Source organism: Camelus bactrianus, chromosome 16 (genome assembly GCF_048773025.1).
Source record: "Camelus bactrianus isolate YW-2024 breed Bactrian camel chromosome 16, ASM4877302v1, whole genome shotgun sequence".
Taxonomy (NCBI): Eukaryota; Metazoa; Chordata; class Mammalia; order Artiodactyla; family Camelidae; genus Camelus; species Camelus bactrianus.
In genome coordinates this window covers 59,910,525-59,933,914 of record NC_133554.1, presented here as the reverse complement: position 1 = coordinate 59,933,914, position 23,390 = coordinate 59,910,525, and the positions used below count along the sequence as shown (strand labels likewise).

At 56.0% G+C, this 23,390-nt stretch overlaps 1 protein-coding gene across 7 annotated transcripts in view; it reads right to left on the bottom strand.

Annotated features, from left to right (window-relative positions):
- Positions 1-23,390, bottom strand: part of TBCD (tubulin folding cofactor D) — a 134,603-nt gene that overhangs the window by 63,272 nt on the left and 47,941 nt on the right. For all 7 annotated transcript variants that reach the window (XR_012499708.1, XR_012499709.1, XR_012499710.1 and 4 more), the window contains one exon: positions 1,852-2,008. Coding sequence is in view for 4 of the 7 variants with exons in the window: in XM_074344083.1 (XP_074200184.1) it covers positions 1,852-2,008 (157 nt within the window). In the remaining 3 variants the exon portion in view is untranslated. The remainder of the gene's footprint in view (positions 1-1,851; positions 2,009-23,390) is intronic.

The following is a 23,390-nucleotide window of genomic DNA, read 5'->3' as shown; positions in this document are numbered from 1 at the left end:
CCGCGTTGCCCTGTTCCTGCCTGCAGCTGGAAGAGCGGCCCCCCGAGCCCAGAACCTGCACGAGAACTCGCTCTCCAGGCCGTGCACCAGCAGGGACGCCCACACCATTGCTTCTCCCCAGGCTGGCGACACGGTCTTGTGACAGAGGCTCACACCCACAGGGACGAGACGCTGCTGCCCAAGCAGAGGCGGCGTGGGGTGGCCGCCTGCCCCCCTGCCCAGCTCCAGAGGTCTCTGCCGACCCCCCAGCCTTCGGCCCTGCCCCTCCGGCTGGGCTGGACGAGGAGAGCTGTGGAGAAAGGAAAGGCGCAGACCCCTGCGACCTCAGAGCTCTCGGCCACAAGCACCAAACTGAAAGGGCGTCCATCAGGATCGCTTCTGCTCCCAGGTGGGAACGACCATCAGGAGCCCCATCTCCCCAAACCGCCCACGGCCCGGGAGAGGCAGCGCCGCAGGCGCAGAGCTGGGCCTGGCCCGGCACCGCCAGCCACAAGGCTCTGGACAGCGTCCTCGGAGCCCTGGCCCCTCACAGCACTGATGGGGGAGCAGAACCAAGAGCACCAACCTGGAGACTTTTACCGGGGGCGGGGGGGGGGGGCACAGCTCGCGGGGAGAGCGCGTGCTAGGCTCACACGCCTCCTGGGCTCAGTCCCCAGTACCTCCATTTAAAATAAACCTTAAAAATTCTCTGAAAAGTTTCCAGGTCAAAAAAATTCAGGCAATGATTTAGAATTTCCCATATATGAAGACATACATGAGAAAGGAATATGAGTAAAGCATCGAAAAAAAGAAACACCAATTAAGAAAAACACCGAGACTCAGCTAACTAAACGCGCGACAGGATGTCGACACACGTGTCCTGTCGTAAAGGAAAGAAGGAAAAACGTAAAGTGAGAAACAAAGGCCCCTCATCCTGAGACCGTGAGCAGCGGGAACAGCGCTTGCTGCCGCCTCCCAGCTGCAGGAGTAACTTCCCAAAGTCGAGGAGCGGAACCTGCGGGCAGCGGGCAGCCAGCGGCTTCCCCGGCGCCATGCGGAGCCAAACCACATCGCATGGGCAGAGCATGGGTGGGCAGGGGGCGCACCGAGCGCAGGGCCCTGGGCAACCCCACAGCCCACTGCCCTCCCGCTCCACCCTCCCTCCCAAGGGTGGACAAGGCCAGGAGGAGGCAGGTGCTTTTACAACTTCCGCAGAAGCACTTTATCTCCTTGAGCAGGGATCAGAGTCCTCGGGCTGCTCTGCGGGCTTCACCTTGATTCGAGATTGGGAGATACCAGCTGGCCACGAGGCCCGAGGCCCCTCTTCTGACCCCAGAGACGCCCTCCACAGGCTGCTCACGCTCCGGGCCGCATGCAGTGGGGGAACCAGCACGCCCAGCCGAGGCGGCAAGGGCTTCCACGACAGGGTTGCCGTGCGGCAGGTTAAGACCTGGGGGTCTCCCGTTCTTTTTAGGGCGTCTCCCTTGTGGGAGGCAGCTCCCAGGACCTGAGCACAATGCTGAAAGCCACTCCCCGGTAGAAGTCGCCGGGTGAGTGCCACGCACCATGACTGGCCCGGAGGCTGCAGCGTGCTCAGCAAACCCCGCCTCCGGCTACTGAATCTACAAGCAAAGAGGAGACCCGACCTCCCATTAAGTCACTGGAAGTCCCTCAGCCCAGGAGGCAGAGCAGAGCGAACACCAACTGAACCCTCACGCTCCTGGGGGCCCAGGGCAGGGCGCTCAGCCGGCCACGCTGCTCCCTCCAGGGAAGCAAAGGATGTATCTTTCCGATCTCAGGAGGCAGGAGATTGTAATCCCACGATGCTGTCACTAGTCCACAGAGATCAGAGAACCGTGTATCAGACTTTACCTGGAAATCGCGGCCACAAAGGGCTTCAGCTCCTGAGGCTCGTAGGCACGTGCGAAGGCCCAGCACACATAGCAGGCGGCGTCCCTGACGTTGGCGCCCACGCTGCAGGCGCCCCGCTTCTCCTCGTAGGTCAGCGCCTTCAGGATCACGGGGACAACTGGACACAGGAGACAGAGACTATGAGTGGGGCCTGGAGGCAGCACACGTGGCTTCAGAGAAGCTGCAGCTGCTGGAACATGACCGCTCGGCCCTCTGCCCAGGCAGAGGCAGACGGGAGGCACGCGTGGTGCCCCACCTCCCCTAGTCACTTAAAACTCACGACCTCGTCAGAAAGGACATCTGGAAGGAACCCAGGAGTCCATCAGCTCAACTCAGGTGAAAATGCTTTTTCAAAGTTGCCCCCACATTACAGGAGTTGGTGACGGTTCCTACAGAACAGCACGGATGTGCCTGCCGGGCCCACCAAAGGGACGCAGATGCCACGCAGCCAGGAAAGGGGCCGGCGTGGCATAGGGGCAGGAGGAGGGGCTCCCTCACCTGGGTCACCTGCAGACTCAGAGGACACCAGCCCCCAGAGTCTCCCGTCAAGGGGACCACAAACAGTATATGGGCTTCTAACTCCAAAAAAGCAGATACCCAACTCGGGGGAGAGGAGACCCTGCTACACAGGTGTCAGCTCTGCTCAGAGTGTGCCTGTGACCTGTGACCTCGCTGGGCTGCAGGGCTGAGAATCAGGGTGATAAAGTGAAGCCAGCTAACTTTAGGAATAACCCAGATATGTTTAACTATCTACAACAGTTGTAATATTTAAGGTAATTTGACATACATGTGGATCGTCCCTCTGGTTCCATTTTAAATGTCTGAGTTTTTCATATTACATATGTAATTTCTGATACAAAGACAGGAGAATTTTAAAACACATGGCATAAGAGTACTTAATGTTTAAAGGAGCTGAACCTGTACTGTATTTAACTATTAAATTTATTAGATCCATGTATTTCAAGCACTGGGGAAGGGTTTGCTCATTAGAGGCATGTAAATCACTTAAAAAGAAAATAAAATGTGCAACATTCATGTACAGGGTTCAGAGAGTATAAGGGAATTTAATTAATTTTATAAATAAACAAAACAATTTTTAAAAGCCTCTTAAAATGATAATAGGGAAATGTAACAGGAAAGACCTTCAGAAAAGTTTTACCGTGCAATTCAAAGGGAGAGTATTCATGTTTTCTTAAGTCACACTCAATGAAATTTTCTGCAAAAACATGTTGGAAGTTCAATTTACTGTCCCAAAACAGACAGCAACACTGACACACAGCTCCCACTGGTGTTTAGAGAAGCAGTAAAGGTGAACACGAGTCTCTGGTCCCAGAGGGGTGGAGGGACCACACGTCCCAGTGCCCAGCGCCACGGCCCCAGAACAGCAGGGCTCCCGCGGAGCGACATCCACGGCAGACACATGGTCCACGTGGCTCAGGAGGCCGGCCGGGGGGAGCGCACGCATCCACCCACACGTTTGGCCACAGCCTCCTCGTCCCAACAACGCACACCCCAGACCACACAGCGCGGACGCAGTGTCAGATGCCCAGGCAGAACTGGACACAGTGGCACCCAACTGATGAAGGTCAACACGCAAGACGGTGGAGATCAGCCACTAAGCAAAGAGCAAAAGAAGCAGCGGAAAGCTGGCGTGCAATCCGGGGCCACAGAGAGCCCCAGCTCTTCCTGCAGCCCCTCCCTCTGGCCTAAGGCCCCAGCACTCCCAGCACACGAGGCCCGTGCTCCACACGCCCTCTCCTCTGTTTAACAGTGCTGCTGCTGCGACTGCAGTCTGAGAAGAGACACTTGGGTGTGGACGTAAGAAAAACGAAGCACCCGTTACCTGCACACGCAACTATCATCATAGAAACGGCCAAAGAAATGTACCTGGAAGGAGTCTCGGGCAAAAATCAAAAGAAACGACTGCCGGAGTGGGGCGTCGCATGCAAGTTCCCCTCTGCCTTTGCATCTGAGGGTTTCTGATTCCGTACAAACAGCAACAAAGAGTAAATTTGACTCCGTACCATTTCTTTTATGCACATACAGTGATTACCGTCTACAACGTTTTTAAATGTCCACGTAAATTTACTTAAAATTACACAAAACAAATGTTCTCCAAAATAAAAATCCCAAAGACACATCGTGTTACCAATTATATGCATTTCAACCAGGACCGAACTCAAGAACACATTTCCTCCCGATCAGCAGCACCAGAAAGGCACCTGCAGCCAAAGCTCCGAGGAGCACCCCCACCCACAACGGACATGGAGGTCACCCACACCCGGAGCTGGCCTTGTTCCTCCTCTGCACCTGCCGAGGGCCCCAAGCACCCAGCCCACTCTCCTGCCAAGTGCTCCCGTCCTCCACCCCACAGCAGCAGGACACCCCACACTCGATGTGCCAAGACCCCTCAAGGTCCACAGCGTTGGAAACTCAGCCCATCTCCCTCACCCTCCCCGTCAGCCGGAGGCCCGTGCCATCGTCTGGGGCAAGTTCAGGGCACGGTGATCATCCCAGGGCCACTCCTCCTTGTTTCCGTATATCCAGTCAAGGCCTGGCCCACCCACAGCAGCCAGGCCCCTGCAAAGGACGCATCACCCCGGCTCCCCAGCCCCCCAGTCACTGTAGGACCACCGCTGCTCCCAGCCTCCAGTCTGCCCAGTGACTCACCTCAGCACAGCAGAGCACAAGCTGGCTTCCAGGTCTCCCTCTCAAGAGTGCCCCAAGACCCCACACCAGTCCCCCACTGGCCACAACCTGGGACGCACCGCCCCCCCATCTGCAAAGCCCCCATGCCCTCTCTACCTGGCACCGCCCCGGGAGCACCAGACCTTCCTGAGCAAAAGCGCTGACGCTCACCAGGTCTCCACGGCACCCCAGGAACTAAGCTCAGCTTTCTGCGAGGATGTCTCTGTCACTCTGTGTTTACCTCCTAAAACCAAAGCTCACAATTAAGACACAGAACATGCAGAAATGCCCAACCAGACAAGAGGACACTACCCTAGCTGTTTCAGATAAAGTAGTTAAATCTGATTAATGATTTTTTTAATTGTCTCAACTTGAACTAAACTAAATCTGTAATGCTTAAAACTGGTCTTCGTCTGTTTTCGCTGGAGTTACTCCTACTCTTCTGGTGTCATTCACGTTCACTCTATGCTGATGGGGAAGCCCGCGCGTGGCCCAGCAAACGCCACAGCTAATAGGCCGTGACACCCGTAGGGGAGGAGCTTCATGTAAATGCGGTGTCACTGCCGTGACAGCTTCTCTAAACCGTCACTTTAGCGGCTGCCCAGACAGCTCTGGCTGAGACCATTCAGCAATTCTACAGCCTGAGGGGCCTGGATGCTAACTGCTGAGTCCCAGTTCATCGGGCCATTGGACAAAATCAATTTCAAAACAGACAACTATGAATGACAACAGCCAGTCCTGTCCACATCCTTCAGGTGGACGTTGCACCCTACTACCACAAGGGGAGAGGCTCAGGGCCCCCTGGGAGAAGCCCACCTGCACTCCACCTGCCCACCTCCAGGTCCTGAGCCATAGGGGGCTGCTCCTGCCCCACCCCCCGAGCCTGACCCTGGGTCACAGTGAGGTGGTTTCTAAGGCATCACTCCTGCTGGCTCGTGAGGCCGACCCGTCATGAGGAAAAGGGCAGGCGCTGTGACCTGGACCCTGCAGCGGACGCTTGCCTCAGCAGCGCACAGACCCCTAGGGGCTGACCAGCATCCACTGCAGGGAACCCAGCAGACAGGGAGGCACAAGCACAGCCCCGCCTGGCCCACTTCTCCACTTCTCCATCCCAAGGAGGGCAGGCAGCTTCACTCGTGGGCGGTCAGCACAGCTCCACGCTGCACTTGGACTAAACCCTCCTTGAGGGAGGACGGACTGGGGGTACTTGGGCTGTGAGGTCTGTGCGGCAAGGTGACCCCCAACAGACCCTGACCTTCGTCCCCGGCACCCACACACACCCGCACACACCCACACACTAGGGAGCTACCTGGCCTCCCACAGCGTGAAGGTGCTGGCCTTCTCTGTGTCCTCCCGCAGAACCAGGTCAGAGAAGGACAGACCCAAGCCCACCAGGGCCGCCTCCCTGCCAGCCCCCGCCCACCCACGTGGCATGCAGTCGCAGCTGCCCAGCAGCGCCCCACCCAGCCCTTGGCACAGGCAGTCTACAAAGTCTTTCTCCCGAAAGCTCCGGTGAGCCCTCCATCACTCCTGCCTCAGACAGCAGCAGCTGACGCTCAAGGGCAGGTGAAGAAGTAACAAGCAGAGACCTTGCTGCTGGACCGGATCCAACAGAGCCAGCCATGCAGCCACGGGCAGTGATGATAGTACCCTCGCCTCACAGGTCCCTGAGAAGGAGTTTGATTTGCAGAAAGCAAAACAGCTCAAAAGGAGAGAAAGCGAGATGACAGGTTTCTTTAACGCAAAAATGGGAAAATGGGCCTCTCAGCTCCAACGCATTCCAAGGTGGAAGTAAGAGATCTGACCTGGGGATAAAGGGATGGGGTCGGGCCTGCTTCTGCGGCTGCTGGACAGGGCCCATGGCTGCCCCCTGACCTCTCGGGCCTTCTCCAGTCTCTTCTGTGCAAAAGGGTGCTCTGGGCTTCCTGCCCCGACATCCAGAGAACAGAAGACAAGAGAGAGACCAGCCTGAGTCCATGCAGGGCAAAGCAATCACAGAGCTTAGGAGCAAGAAGGTGGCATATGAAAGAGAAATAGTCTTTGCGCTGAACTTTCCTAAGAAGTCATTATCAGAAAAAAAAAAACTCAAAAACTAACAACTCTTTCCAGATTAAACAGGTTTAAAATAAGGAAACTCTTCAATAGCTTTGAACAAAAACCTCTCTCAAGGTTCCAATTACACACTGCAAATGCATGTCAAATATATAAGATCCCCCAGAGGGCTTCCTTTTGGCAACCCAGAGTCCAGCAATGTAATTTAAATACCCTTCTCTCTGGACAGCTTGTCATTTGTCTAACGCCAATCGCCTAAGGACAAAGCAGCCTCCGGGGGAGAGAAACGACTTAACCCTCAGAAAGCCAAGTCCCCACTACAGGGCTTGCAGGGCACACGCCCAGAGGACAAGGGGAACCCAGGTGTTCCATGCAGCATCCACAAAAACATCATCATACAGCCAGCACAGAAATCATGTCTTATAATAAGTAATGAATTACACTAATTAAAAAAAAACTCATCACGTAAGAAGTATCACTGCATTGGGCCAAGTCTCCCAGAAGGCACTGGGCCAGCATCTCTCAGGACACACTAGGAAGACATCTCCCAGGTTGCACTAGGATATCTCCCAGGATGCACTGGGAAGACATCTCACAGGATGCCAGACTACGATGACTTCTCCCAGGATGCTACACTAGGATGACTTCTCCCAGGATGCCAGACTAGGATGACTTCTCCCAGGATGCTAGACTAGGATGACATCTCCCAGGATGCCAGACTAGGATGACTTCTCCCAGGATGCTAGACTAGGATGACTTCTCCCAGGATGCTAGACTAGGAAGACATCTCCCAGGATGCACTGGGATGACATCTCCCAGGATGCTAGACTAGGATGACTTCTCCCAGGATGCTAGACTAGGAAGACATCTCCCAGGATGCTAGACTAGGATGACTTCTCCCAGGATGCCAAACTAGGATGACTTCTCCCAGGATGCCACACTAGGATGACTTCTCCCAGGATGCTACACTAGGATGACTTCTCCCAGGATGCCAGACTAGGATGACTTCTCCCAGGATGCCAGACTAGGATGACTTCTCCCAGGATGCACTAGGATGACTTCTCCCAGGATGCTAGACTAGGATGACTTCTCCCAGGATGCTAGACTAGGAAGACATCTCCCAGGATGCACTGGGATGACATCTCCCAGGATGCTAGACTAGGATGACTTCTCCCAGGATGCTAGACTAGGAAGACATCTCCCAGGATGCTAGACTAGGATGACTTCTCCCAGGATGCTAGACTAGGAAGACATCTCCCAGGATGCTAGACTAGGATGACTTCTCCCAGGATGCCAGACTAGGATGACTTCTCCCAGGATGCCAGACTAGGATGACTTCTCCCAGGATGCCAGACTAGGATGACTTCTCCCAGGATGCCAGACTAGGATGACTTCTCCCAGGATGCCAGACTAGGATGACTTCTCCCAGGATGCTAGACTAGGATGACATCTCCCAGGATGCCAGACTAGGATGACTTCTCCCAGGATGCTAGACTAGGAAGACATCTCCCAGGATGCACTGGGATGACATCTCCCAGGATGCTAGACTAGGATGACTTCTCCCAGGATGCTAGACTAGGAAGACATCTCCCAGGATGCTAGACTAGGATGACTTCTCCCAGGATGCTAGACTAGGATGACTTCTCCCAGGATGCTAGACTAGGATGACTTCTCCCAGGATGCACTAGGATGACTTCTCCCAGGATGCTAGACTAGGATGACATCTCCCAGGATGCCAGACTAGGATGACTTCTCCCAGGATGCCAGACTAGGATGACTTCTCCCAGGATGCCAGACTAGGATGACTTCTCCCAGGATGCCAGACTAGGATGACTTCTCCCAGGATGCACTAGGATGACTTCTCCCAGGATGCTAGACTAGGATGACTTCTCCCAGGATGCTAGACTAGGAAGACATCTCCCAGGATGCTAGACTAGGATGACTTCTCCCAGGATGCTAGACTAGGATGACTTCTCCCAGGATGCACTAGGATGACTTCTCCCAGGATGCTAGACTAGGATGACTTCTCCCAGGATGCTAGACTAGGAAGACATCTCCCAGGATGCTAGACTAGGATGACTTCTCCCAGGATGCTAGACTAGGATGACTTCTCCCAGGATGCACTAGGATGACTTCTCCCAGGATGCCAGACTAGGATGACTTCTCCCAGGATGCACTTGGCTGAGTCTCCCAGGAAGCCTATGGACCACAAAGAGCACTGAGTCACCTCGTCACCTGACGGCCCTGCCTGGGGAGCCACACTCAGGCCTTGAGCCCGCCTGCCTGAGTCTGAGTCCAGGAAAGCACTAGTTCCCTGGGAGTGGGTGTGGCCACCACCACAGAACTTTTATTTCAGCCACCAGTACAAATAGCCATCATACCTACCTAAAGAATGCAGTCCAACTTGCTGAGAAAAAAAAACCAATGTTGAATTTGCTGGGGGAGAGGAAATGACGGACAGAAAATCTGGTTCCACAGTCACTTGGTTCTCAGTTCCCACAGGACGTCTGAAAAACTGTCTCAAAGGCCCTTGGCCGACCTGCAGGCAGCAGTGCCAGCCTTCACCCAGCACAGTGGGGAATTTCGGCCATGCGTGCTGGCCTTCCTTGGAGGGTGAGGGACCCCAGCCCCATGGACGTGGGGAGAGCCTGGCCAGGGCTCGTCCCCACCGCAAGTAGGGGAGAGATATCTCAGTAGCATCCTGTGTTGCTGGTGGTGGGTACCCGACCTGCGCACCACCTGGCTCCCCTCTCCCCTAGACGCCGCAAGCACACCCACCCCAACACAGTGGGAGCGCCCACGAAGCCCACTCCCTTTCCACGGGAAAGTTATGTGGCCGAGCTGGTCCAGGAGCCCCCCAAGCATCCTCTCTGTGAACAAGACCCCCCAGCACCACCCCTAGTGCTGCAACTGAGAGCCGAGGCAGGAACGGATGCTCCCTCAGCGGAAGCCCTCAGACCATAAGGGCTCCCAGCAAGTGCAGGGCACACAGGCCAGCCTAGGCGGGTCCAACCGTTATTGTGGGGCACACTAGCCACAGACGGAGGCTCTCCTCACAAGAAACAATGCGATGGCCATTTCAAGACAGGGGCTCGTAGAGTCCTACCTGGGGCAGGGCCTTCTGAAACGCTTCGCGTGATCACAAGTGAGACCGAGGCAAACAGCAAGGCGCACCCCTCCCCCGGGTGTGGAGGGCAGCTCCCACCACACCACTTGCACAGAGGAGGTGATGAGCAAAGGGCACACAGCAGCCCAAGACACTGAAGGGCGTTTCAAGACAAGTAACGAGCGGCAAGTGTGACACGACGGAGAAGGACGTGCTGGCCAGCACACATGGCGAGCTCACTACATCACCAACGGTGAACACTGCAACTTGGAGAGGAGACCGCAGGTGAAGGACGCCAAAGAGACACGAGTGCTGAGAGCGATTACTGAAGGTCACGTGGACAGAGACCAAGTGCCAGCAGAGGAGCGGGAGGTGGGGGCACAGCGGGGAAACCGGGGCGCAGAGGGACTGCCCAGGTCAGCCCAGGTCCCCGGGCACAGTGTCCTCCACCGGCTCCCACGCACCTCTGCGATGTCCTCCCTGACCTCCCCCACCATTCCCTTGCTGGCCCTCTGGGGCTCGGACGGACTGACACCCTGGAGCCTCCTCGACCTTGCCCATCTGCACGCCCACCGCCCCAAAGGGCCCAGAGGTCCCCAGATCGCACGGCACGGCAGGGCAGGGCGCGGCCACCCACCCCCCCGGGCTCCCGCACAGGCAGGCAGACATCACAGAGGCTCTTCTCCTGACAAACGCCAAGCAACCCCACCTCGATCCTCCTGTTCACAAGGCGCTGATCGGAGCAGACGGCACCGCAGGGCAGGCTGGGAAGACAGGCCTCGCCCACCAGCCCCACGGCTCTCTGCACCTTTGGGTCATGCTGGGAAAACACCACCTTTAAGAGCACAGCTTTCAGAAGACCCGGAGCCCACGCCCCTCCCTCCCTAAAGGCCACGTGTCATTTTCTCAGTTCAGCATCGCAGGCTGGTTCTTAGGCAGCGGGCCTCGGCCCTGGCTGCCATAAGAACGACCTCTGGTGCTCAGGACCCTCCCCAGAGTTGCTGAGCGGGAGGACAGGTCACAGCCACTCTGAGAAGCCTGGGTCACGGGCAGCCCTCCCACCTCCATCAGACTAGAGGGACCTTCTGTGGAGGGCTGCCACTAGGTAGACCAGTAAGAGCGAGAAAGGAACTACGAAACCTGCTCTCAGACTACTAAAGGCAAAACGCACCAGAGTCAGTAAAGAGCCTCTCTCTCTACGATGACAGACCACTCACAGTATCTTCCAAAGGCCCATTCGACAGGTGACAGGGTGTTTCACTGCTCAGTTCACGTCTACATGTCCACATGCAAATGAAAACACACACGTCTGAGTCACAAGCATCACTCTGGCTCCAGTCTGTGTGCAACAATCACCATGCAGCCGGCAGGGCTGTGCCGGGCCCCCTCCCCGGTGACCAGCAGTCCCCCACACGTGCCACGTTGGCTGATCCTCCGAACTGCACCTCCCGGTCCAGAGCCCCTCCAACCTCTGGCCTCAGTGACCAGTGGCAGGCTTCCTCCCCGGCGTCACCCTCAGGTCAGAAGGCAGCCATCGGGGGTCTCAGGAGTGACAGCCCACCCCACCGGTCTGCAGGCCTGGGGCCTCATCCCGTAGCCCCCGGAGCCTGCGCTCCCAGTCTGCCCCTTCCTAGTGAGCTGGGAGCTCCTCCACCATCTCCCCTCCCCTCAACAAAAACCAAGTATTTGACTAATGGTTTGGATAAATATGGGTTTTTCTAATCTTAAAAAACAATATTTAAGACATTTGCATATCTTAGTTCCTCTCACCGTTTATTTCAACAGGTGATGAAGGCTCGGAGTCCCGCACCCACAACTGCACAATCCAGAAGCTCTGAGAAGAGGGGCTGGGATCTTCTTTGGCAGCAAAGCCTGGCTGAGCTGACACGGGTCAGCCTACAGTGTGCGCTCCCCTCCCGCTGTGGCTCTGGCCACGTGCTCTGTAGGAGGGCGCCTGTGTCAGCTGTGGGCGCCGCCTGGACTCCACGGAGGGCGGAGGCCACACAGCCGAGGAACCCACGACCTGCCTGGGGATGAAGAGGTCTTGACTCTGAAACACCCCCACCTCCAGGGGCTTTAAAGGAGGAACTAGGAGCTCCGCCGGGAGACCCGAGGGCTTCCACTTCCAGATGCCGGGGCGTCTGTGCCGGGGCCGCGACAAGAGCTGCCCGGTGTTTAGGTCACGGGGAACTTGAGACTGACGATGTCTGTCTATTACTGAGAGATCAGAATCTAAACGTCCAAGTGTTCTGAAGGCCCGGGACAAAGTCAGAGTGCAGAGGCTGCAGAAGCAGAAGGGAGCTGACACCAAGTCTGGTGGGCCTGGCACGCTCGGAACCTCCAGGGCGGCTGAGGAACTTCGTCTCAGGGGCGCTGAGAACTTCAGCTCACCGTGCCTGAGGACAGCGGCAGGAGACCTCCCCCAGCCCAGGTTTGGCCAGCACGTGGAGTCCGGAGCCCTGCCCACACCATCCTGCACCCTGCCCCTGCACACAGTAGGTCCCAGTCGGTCGCGAGTGAATCTAAGTGTTTCTCTCTCACTCTTTCTCCAAGAACAAACATCCTTTGCAATGTTTTAAACTGCTTACGCAGTTTCCTCTTGGAAATACCTTCTCAACATCTCACCCAAGCACATCCTTCTTCGTAGATGAAGGACGGCAGAGAGACGCCTCTCCGCCCCTTTTGAAACGGACTTGCCGTCCCCGATCTTCGTCTTCTCCCAAGGTGAGCTGCACCAGCAACAGTGCAGCTGCAGGGCAAGCTCTCCCTCCCTCACACGCCTGTCCCCCAGCCGAAGGCAAACGTGCCCAAGCGTTCGGGCTGCGAACACGTTACGGTCGACACAAGGAAGGACAGGGACAGATGGGCCTCCGACGTTCAGAAATCCCCAGAGCTGACTGATTTCTTCACCACGGCGGGGACCAAGTGCTCTAACTCTCGGCTGGAAAACTGTGCTCGAGGTCAAGTAAAATTGTTTGCTTAGAAACGATCCTCAAGACATACAACCTTCTGACATACTTTTTCATTTTTTCACCACTGAAACCCCACCTTCTCAGACGTTCCCTCAAGATCAAGACATTCCATTCCTCCTAAGCCCCCTCCCAGGCCTCACGCCAGCTGCGAGGGGGGCTGCGGGGAGGAGCGGGCAGCCCCACACCCGGACCCCGTGGGGCCAGGGCTGCCCGCTCTGCAGCGCCTGCGGCCGCAGCCCACACTTCCCGCCGAGTCAGGGCTGTGCGGGAGCAGCTGTCACCTCGTCAGCACCGCAGCGCCTGGAGCGATGCCACCAAACGAGGCTCTCCCCTCTCGCAGCCGCGGTTTATTAAAATCGAGCAAAAGGACACCATGGGTACCCAGGAAAGCCGTGACCAGACACAAAGCCATCCCACTAATGTCACCCACACCTGTCCAGGTGCCCACCGTGCCTGCCGGGGTCAGGACTCGGGGACAGGGACGTGCCCTCCCAGCACCCTGAAATGAGTTGACGTGAGAACTGCCATGGGACAGCCTGAACCCTCCGGATTAAACCCACACAGTTGCTCCCCACTCCTTAGTCCAGCACAGCCAGCACGTCTCCCGGCTGTCACAACGGCCTCCCTGGGGGCCCACCTGGCCTCGATCCGTGTTCTGTGTCAGAACTCCTTCATTTCAAGCCACCTGAGTCATGGCACTTGGCCAATTAAACTCTCCCTGAGCTCTGAACCACCCTCCTTTGCAGGTAGAGATAAGGCCTCTCTCCATCTCTGCCCCCACCCACCCCCACCCCCGGCACGAGGACCAGTGCCGGTCCATCCTGTCCCTTCGCCAAAGGCCACCGGACAGGGAGGGGAGGGAGCATGGCTGTGCTGCTGGCGCAGGAAACACCCACAGCTGATGACAGAGTGGCCCAGGCACAACAACTTGAAAGAAGCAAAAACAGTGCTCAGGAGAATTAGAGGCTTAACCGGGAGTCAGGACGAGTTCTGCCACTGACTCACAGCCTTGGACTCCGGCCGCAGTGCCCAGAACTCCCCCAAGGTGTCCATAGCACGACTTTAGAACCACCAGGTCTGGAGGACCATCCTGTTGGAGACCCCGCCTCGCCGAGCTGAGGGTCACGGGACCTGACACCCAGCATGCAGGAGGCCCGAGAGAGGCTGCGCCACCCGAGGCCGCGCCACCCGAGGCCTGACGGCCAGCAGGACAAACATTGGATGACAGGCCACTCGGGTCTGATGGGTGACGACCCTGCACCCGCCAGGGCCCAGCTCATCAGGACAGGTGTCTTCTCCCGTCTCACTAGCCAGGGCACTGCTCTGGGCAGCCGGACAAGGCAGCGCGGACGGCAGACTTCCGACTGCAGGCCTGGACTCCCACAGCCACACTGTCTGACCTGCCCCCGTGAACCCCTCACGCTGACCTCCCCTAGAGTGACGCACACAACACGCCTCCCGCATGGCTGTGCCTGGTGGGGAGAAGTCCCACCAAGTACAGGCAGAACTTGGCCTCGTCCCCCCTTCATCCAAAAACTGGCAAATACCCCCAACCATGGGCCCATCCCCGTGACAGCCAGGCAGAGCCCCATCCTCACTTCCTCTCCACGCTCCAGGTGCGAGATCAGCCCTGAGCACTTGCCTGCGGCCCACTGCACCTCCACCAAGAACGGACCCGCTTCAGGGCTACACTTCGACACCCAGGGCACCCAAGCACAGAGCCGTCTCCACGACCCTGCAGCAGCCGGCCTGCTGGGGAGAAGTCAGGGCCTGTGCCCGCTGGGCCACTCCCCAGGCTCCTTCCCGGAAGCCCGAGGCTGCGGAGCAGGGCCTGCCCCGGTGCCAAGGCAGAGCAGCGCGGCCCCGGGGCTCTTTGCAGGACTCCAGTGAGGCCGAGCCGGGGCAGGGAAGCACCTGCAGCCACCCGCCCCCGAGGAGGCTGGCACCCGGGGCACGCAGGCAGCCCTCACGCGGCAGGAGTGCGGGGCAGGCACAGAGAACACAACCGCCTCTCCCGGGGAAACGTGAAACCACCTCAGTCGAGTCCTCGCCCTGGGGCAACCTGCCGCCCAGACGTGTCACCAGGAGACCTGCTAACACACCACAATCACGAGCAAACCTGGAACTCACGTGCCTGGACCCTCCGGCTCCTTCCCTGTGTAACCCCCATCAAACCAGCCGACCTGCACTGCATCCAGAACCCCGAACAGGCCCGCTGCTGGCAGAAGCCGATGACCAAGTTACAGAGACGCAGAAATAAGCTGAGCAGGTAAAGTGCTTTTCCAGGTCAAAGGATTTCCCATTAAAAGATTCAGAAAAAGATTTTCCATCAAAACAGCATAAATATTACCCAAGTATCTAAAATAATAAACTCTGTGCAAAGACATTACTTTCTGAGCGCACCGCACATGACTAACACACCCCCAATCAAGTCACTCCTTGTTCATAAACATCACAATCTTAGTTTTGACCCAGATTATGAATTTCAATTCTTAAAAACAACACAGATAAAACCACGACACCAAGGTCTTTAAATTTACGAGGCTCCCACACGTACGTCAAGTATAAACACTGAACATCTACCACTTTAAACGTGCTTAATACTTTCCTTCTTCAAACTATAAATTCTTTCATAATCTCAATTCTAATTGGAGAAGTATCAAACACCTTAAAATAAAAACACTAGAGATACCCTTTAAAAACCCGTACGCACACACTTCACACCCTCGGAAGCGGCGCAGATAAGAGAACTAAGATGAGAGCTGAGGTAGGGAAATTCTTACATTAAAAATGACACAACATGCAAGTCAGACAGAGAAGGACAAATACTATACAATAACACTTCCACGTGGAATCTTAAAAAAATGTTACAAAGGAACTTATTTACAAAACAGAAATAGATTCATAGACACAGAAAATAAACTTACGGTTACCAAAGGGGACAGAGGGTAGGGGAGGGATAAATTAGGAGTTTGAGATTAGCAGATACAAACTACTATACATAAAACAGATGAGCAACAAGGTCCTACTGTACAGCACAGGGAACTCTATTCAGTACCTTGCAATAACCTATAATGTTAAAGAATCTAAAAGGAAAAACATGTATGTGTAACTGAATCACGTTACTGTACACCCAAAACAAACACAGCATTGTAAATCAACAGTACTTTAATTGAAAAAAAAGAAAAATGACACAAATAAGATCAAGAAAATAGACAACCCACAGAACTGGAGAAAACATCTGCAAACTGTGTATCTGATAAGGGTCCACAATCCAGCATACACAGATCGTATAGGGTCAGCAACAAAAAGACAAAGCAACCCAGTCTTAAAATGGGCAAAGCAGGGCGGGCGTAGCTCAGTGGCAAGGTGCACGCCTAGCACGTGCGAGGTCCTGGGTTCAATCCCCAGCACCTCCTCTGAAAACAAATGCATAACGGCCAGGTAAGGGAGCAGTCACAGGGTCTGGGGTCTGCTCGTGCACGACTCTGACGGGCCGATGTCGGGGGAACAGGGAGTCAACACTACTAACCCCAAGGTGCCAGCAGGTCTGGGGGCCACGTGCTCTAGATCATTAAGCAGTTAATTTCTTCCCTTTGGTGTGGTTTTCAGCCTCTGAAAAACTCAGGAAATAAACACATGAGATACGACTATCTGGGTCCCCTCAGAGAGGAGCTGCAGCAGAGGATATGGGGAGGGGTCTGTCCTGGGAAGGCCCCACAGGGTCCTGCTCGGCTACAGGCTGAGGAGGGGTCCGCGAGGCAGACAGCCCACAAAAGGGGTCAGAGCCCAGCAGGGTGAAGGGGTGCCCCTGCAGAGGGGCAGCTGGGCATAGGGATGCAGAACCTGAGTGGGTGAGGGGCCCCCAGGGGTGTCAGTGCCCAGGCCGGTCAGGAGGCGCCCACGTGGAGGGAGGCCTGGCAGAGACATCCACACAGGGAGGCAGCCTGGCTGGCAGTGCCAGCACAAAAAAGAAAAAATCACCTAATTTAAACCGAAAGGAGCTTAGATAGTGGAACTTTCAAATTACGGTCCTATAAAACCCTACATAAAATGTCTCAAAGATGCAGTGAACAATGAGCTACAAATAAGATTCCTGTTGAGCTGTAACGCACACACAGCGCCGCGTATTAACTCACTGCACGTAACGCACAGACAGGCACCGGGATCAAAGGACAACGTCCGGCTTTGACAGATGAGACCGGCAGGTGAGAGAACCAGGCGACACAGGAGAGAGACACCACGACCCAGGGAGAAAAGGAGACAAGACACGAAGAACGAGAAGCATGGAGACGGCGTCCCAGAGGGAGAAGAGAAATAAAGAGACGTCCACTCCTGGACACATCACGGGAAGACCGGAAAACAAAGAGGCGGCTCCCAGGAGCCGCAGGAGACGAGGCGCAGCGGCGAACAGGAGGTCTGCACGCAACAGGGAAGCCCCCAGGACAACTGCTGGGAGCACACCTGCCGAGGAACTTCTAAAGCCAAAGAAGTGAATCTGTCCCAAAGCGGGGGCCTGCGACGCAAGAAGGAACCCTGAGCACGACAGATTCGAGGTCCGTGCGGGAGCGCCTGAGCGCTGCCTTACCACGTTTGGTTACGGCGGCCCCAGCAATGAGCCACACCACACGGGGTCTTCTTCAGCAAAAGAGACGAGACCCTGACAGGCTACGACGCGGACCAACCTCAAACGTCATGCTAAGGGAGAGAAGCCAGTCACAAAGGACCACGCAGTGCACGAGTCTGTTTAGAAGAAACAACCAGAATGGGCGAATCCAGACCGAAGGCAGATCAACAGCTGTGTGGCGCTGAGGAGAGCGAGGGTTTCGGGGACAGCCAAGGGGCATGGATGGGGTCCTTTTGGAGCAATGAAAATGCTCTAGAACTGACTCTGGGGACAGCTGCACAGCCCTGTGGACACACAAAAGCCACGGACGGCACACTTCAAACAGGTGACCTGTACGGAACATAAATGACATATTAATAGACCTGTGTTTAAAACCTCTTAGGCAGGGAGTTATTGTCCCAATTTATCAATAAAGAACACTGAAGGACAGAGAAGTTATCTTTCCACTTCCACTTGGGTCAATTCTGATAAATTGTATTTTTCAAGGGACGTCTGTTTTATCCGAGCTATTACAGTCAGCAGCCAAGACACTCTGACACATGGGTTTCATCTCCACAGGACCTGCTTCAGAGCCCGTCTTGCCGTCCACACTGCTGCTCTGCTTCCTCTGCTCACCATCTGTCCACAGACTGGGAAGCTTCCCGCTGCGGTCGGCTTCCTCGCCTCTGATCTCCCGGACCTGTGTCTGCTCGCCACTGTCTCCCTGGCACTGGGGGCCCTTCTCTGGTCTCACAAGTTTCTGAGGCAGGTCAGCTGCGATCTCTGCACAGGGCAGGAGCCTGAGAGTCAGCTCGGCCGCCCGCTGGCTGCCTCTCTTCTTTTTCATAAACTATGTTTAAAAAAGGAAAAACCATTCTTGGCTCCAAGGCCGTACAAAAACAGACCAAGGCCAGACTGGGCCCGAGGGCCACAGTTTCACAATTCCTGCTTAAGGTTTTAAATTTCCCTGAAGTGTACTATCAGCTGCATCACAAAAACTTTGATATATAATTCTGTTACTGCTCAATACTGTCTTTAAAAAAATTTTCATTATAAAATTTCGATTGAGATTTCTTCTTTGATTCATGTGTTACATAGAAACCCACAAGCTTTCAAACTAAAACCTCATGTCTCACTTCTATTTTTCCGTACCTGACATTGAGCTCTGGTCAAAGAATGTAGCCTGAACACCCAAGGTTCTTTGAAACGTCCTGAGACCTGTTTTACAGCCTTGCCAGGAAGTGTTCCTGAGACTAAGGAGCCCCCGGCCGCAGCTGCAGAGCCCAACGCGAACCTACGGCACCAGGCCTGTTTCTCTGTCGTCCGAGTCATACACACAAGGCTCCCGCTGTTTCATTTCCTAACTGAACTGTCCACAAGACAGAGGGGTGTTTTGAGCTCTCAGGAGGACCCTAGGTTCGCCCACTTTCCCTGCCGCCCCACTGACTGCCGCTTCTCACGGCCTCCAGTACAGCTTAGGCACCTGTGCCAGTCACAGGTGACGCCAAGTGACGCGTTTTCCCAGGGGTCACAGCAGACGTGGGGCCAGGGCCCCAGTGCCCACTGCTTCTGCTGTGGGACCTGGTATCAGGAGGACCTGGGCACGGGGAGGGGGCAGCAAGGACAAGCAGGCCCCGGAGCAGGTGCTGCAATGCCCACACCTACCCTCCCACCTCCCAGCCTCCAACCTGGAGGATGTGGGCACAGGGGAAGGGCCCGCACACGTCACCTCAGAGCCGCCTGAGCATATGGGGCTGGGGCGGGGACCTGCGGGGGGGAGGGGGGAGACCCTGCACCACAGGCGGCCAGCAGACCAGCGGCCACGCGCCGTCCTAGTTGCACACCTGCCTGCAGAGCCAGCGGGGACCAGGCCGCTGGCAGAGGGCCCCACTCACCCCAGCAGGCACCATGTGAGGCCAGGGCAGCAGCATAGTGGTGGCTGTGGGCAGGACCATCAGCACCGCGGTGCGGAGAGAAGAGGGCGGTCGTGCGCGAGGCTCCAGATGAGCCTTGCCCTCCCGTCTGCATGATACACATCACAACGTCCAGTACCCAGCAAGCACTCAGGTGAGGATTCTCCCTCAAACTGTTACTTCAATTATTTCCAGCAAGTACATCCAACAGCAGGCCTGGAACAGCACCAACCCTACTGGCTGAGGGTCTGGTTTAACACCCACAGTCAGGACACATGGCCTTGGGCCACTGTGACCACCAAGCTCCCAGAAACTCAGGCGGGGGCTCCTGGAGAAAGAAAGGGCCAGTGCAGCTGCCAGTGGGGCTCTGGAAGAGAGGGAGGACTCCCCGAGAAGTCAGAGCCCCAGCCTGGGCCACGCACATCTCCCTGAAGGGACAAGGCTGCGGGGGCGGAAGCCTACGCCAGGCCATCCCCCGGGTGCCTGGAGAAGAAAAACTCGGTCACGTTAAATTACATGAGAAGAGGGGGGAGCGTATAGCTCAGGTGGTAAGAGTGCATGCTTAGCATGCATGAGGTCCTGGGTTCAATCCCCAGTACCTGCTCTAAGAATAAATCAATGAGTAAACCTAAAAACCTCCCCCCACCAAAAAATGAAAATAAAAACAAGTCACGTAAGAAGAGTAGGCACACGAGGGAGAGTCTCAGATGTAACTGAAGGATGAGCAGCTCAAGAACTTGGGACAACAGACCTAAAAGGACAGTACCCGCAGAGAAGGCTCGGAACAGTAAACACGTGAACGGAAGAGCAGAAGCCACGGCGAGGGAACGGGGAAGATTTGGAAAAGAACCGATACAAATGTCTGGAAGTAGAGGGAGGAAGGATTCTCGCTGTGGACGGAGCAGGACGGTGGCCCTGAGGGACCGGAGCGTGGGGCACTGACGCGCTATCAAGCAGAGTGAGGGAGGGGCTCAGGGGGCTCTTCGCTGTCGTTCACTGGTGTCACCTGCAGCATGAGGAAGAAAGGAAAAGAAACTTACGCGCCAATTTGTTTCCTGGTCCTTGTTCAATCTAAGTGACTTCTGCATGTGGCTGTGAACATACCAAAATGACACATAAAAAGCACCTTTTAAAGACGAATTCAATGAAAGGAGACAAATTATAAGCAGCCTGAGAAGGGACCAGTGAGCATCCTAAAACACAGGCACACTGCTGCGGGGTGGGGTGAGAGGAGGGGCGAGGGGGGGGAGGGGAAGAGGAGGGGAGGGGAGGGGGAGGGCCAAGGAAAGCTGTGGGAACCCTCAGAACCTGGCCCAGACTCACAGCGTGAACGAGGTTCCCAGTCAAAGACAAAACCAGCTGAAGCTCGTGGTTTCAGGCTTCACTTGAGACCAGAAGGCAGAGCCCATCGCACGGGGCTGGGCTTCGTGGCCCCCTCTAAACCCAGAGGCGCAGAATCCCTCCCTGGCCCTTCCTCCGCCCTGGCGCCCGAGGTGCTAGGAGCGCCAGGTCCAGCGCAGCTCCGCCAGGCTCCACCTTCCTTGGGGGTGGGGGGAGCATGGGAGCCATGGGTACAAAAGCTGCCCACGGGCCACACACCAAAACCAGCAGCCACACAGCCACCGTTCTGGAGCCCCGGGCACAGGACAGCCCAGCCGAAGAAGGGGCCTGTGCGCCCCCTCCAAACAGAGCAGCTCCACTTCCACATTCAAATGGTGGCATTACTGGAGTAACAAGCAAATTAAACCCCAAGTAATGAATTACACACCTCAGACTTCCAGTTACCAATGAAGCCCTCCGCTCACTCATCAGAGGAAGTAAAGTGGCCGACACTAAACTCCCAGAACACCTCACACAACTCGACCTACCTTGCAAGCCGGCCACAGAAACTCTACTTTCATTTCTATTGCCCAGAAGCAAAAATCCACTGACATCTTCAGCATGTTTTTTAATGAGAAGCCACATGCTTCGCCTGGGAGAGACGCCCCAGTTCCAGCTCCCACGTGGGCTGGCGTGAGCCCCGCGCTCCCCACTGGGCCTCCCGGGCCCAGCTTCACACTCAGCTCCACTGGGGCCCAGGCGCCAGTCCCTTCCGGGGCAGCCTCCTGGAGCAGGGAACAGGCGAGCAGGGCCAAGGCAGCACCTCTGAGCAGCACGAGGGCCCCAGGAAAGTGGAGGACCCTCCAGGACACAGCCTCCCCTCCGTAAGCAGACCCCAAGGCCACAGGCCAGCACAGAGCTCAGAGACGCGGGGAAAATCCTCCTCGGCACCAAGGCCCAGCGTGGAAGGGGCAGCATGGAAACAAGGCAAGTCCCAAAGAGACGCACAGCGCCAGAGGGCCCGGCCGGACACTGCGGCCCCAGGGCCAGTGCCCCGGGTGGGCTTCCCCTCTACGGGGCCACGTCCACATCCAAGCGAGCAACCCCGAGGAGCACCGCGGACCTCAAGAGCGAACACACCGGCCTGAGGTACACGGACCCGGGGCAGCGCCACGGCGCCTCAGCCCCAAACCTCCTGCAAGACTCAACTCTAGCCCGAAGCCTGGAGAGATGTCTGTCCTCGGCCATCTTGCCCTTAACCGAGGCTCAGTGAGCAAGTGTGTGCACACGTGTACACATGGATGTGTGCACACATGCAGGTGTGTGCACGTGTGCATGTATGTGCACGTGTTAAGCTGCCCTCCCTCCAGCAGCCTCACTGCCCACCTCCTCCCAGGGGAGCAGCGTCCTACCTGCTGGCCTGAGCCACGACACCTCTCCCGTGACCCCCGAGGTACCATCTGGGCAGCGAGGTGCCCCTTGGCCTCAGGAACGGTTCCCAGTGCCCTCCCTGGGGCCGGGGCCATGAGGAGTCGACCTCTCAGAAGACGTGGCAGCTGGTGGGGCTGACTGCCCAACAGTGACCAAAGTCAGGGAAACTGAAATCACGTCTTGAACTTTTTATGGAGTTTCTGTCGCCCTTACCCTCCCACCGGGTGCAGCACCAAGAGGAGTGTAAACAGTAAAAACTGCCTTGTATTTATGTCTAAGGTCTAAAATATAAGTGATCTGTTTCCTTCATCAAAGACGTTTCGTCTCATGACGCAGACCACTCCCACCATACAAATGCAATTCTGTGGGATGCTGTGATTAACTCATCAGGTCCCAAGGGGAACTCCACGAGTCAAGGCCCCCAGGGCACCTTCTACAGTCGAGAAGGCTGAGGCCCAGGTCAAGGAACTGCCCCAGGTCACCGGAGGAGGAAAGAACTGAGCCAAAACTCAAGTGGGCAGCCCAGCCAGAGAGCAGGGGTCCCCCACCCTACTGGGCCATGAGCACCCCTGCCCCAGGGCAGCCCTCCCACTAGGCTCTGCTCTGTCACCCTTCAGGCTGGGTGGCCTCAGCCAAGTTACTTGCCCTCTCTGTGCTGTTTGACTCTGCAAACTGGGCGGGTGATTGTTTCCACTCGAAGAGTTGTTGCAGTGATTAAACGGATTAATGAAGACAGAATTTTAGCACAAAGCCTTACACCTAGAGACACCCAACAGATGCCTAACCCCCTGCCCCCTAAGACAGTGAACTCTCTGGCGATATAAGCAGGTGAAAGAAAACAGAAGTCCTTTGTGGAAGAAATGGAGACCCTGCAGGGAGAACCACACCACCTGCCAAAAAGCCATCATTAAAATCCTCAGGGGAGTAAGAGAAGCTATTGCAGCTACCAAATAAGAATAAGACACTAAAAAAGGAACACTCAGAGAACAAGAAGGAACTCTTGGAAACCAAAACTCCTAATAGCAGAAAAGGAAGGGTAGGAAGGGAAAGTTTAGGAAGGCGAGAACACGGAGGGCAGAGAAAGCCTGCGGGAGAGAAGTGGCGGCCCATGCAGAACCAGGAATCACCCTTTAGACCAAAATCCTACAACAGGCGTAACTAATCTGTGACGGAAGGCAACACAGCCGCCTGGTGTAGCGACCAGAACGTTCCACTTTCCGACCGGGGAGCGCTCCAGACTCGGGGCCCTGTGCCCTCGCCACAGGTAAATCCTACCTGTACGAGAGGAAGTGGGAACAGTTCATGATACGTCTGCTGAAGCATTCAGGGTAAAATGAGTGGTGTCTGCTACTGACTGACACACAGCAAATCAGTAAGACGGATGAACATGTGGATGAGGGGTGGGGGCGTGG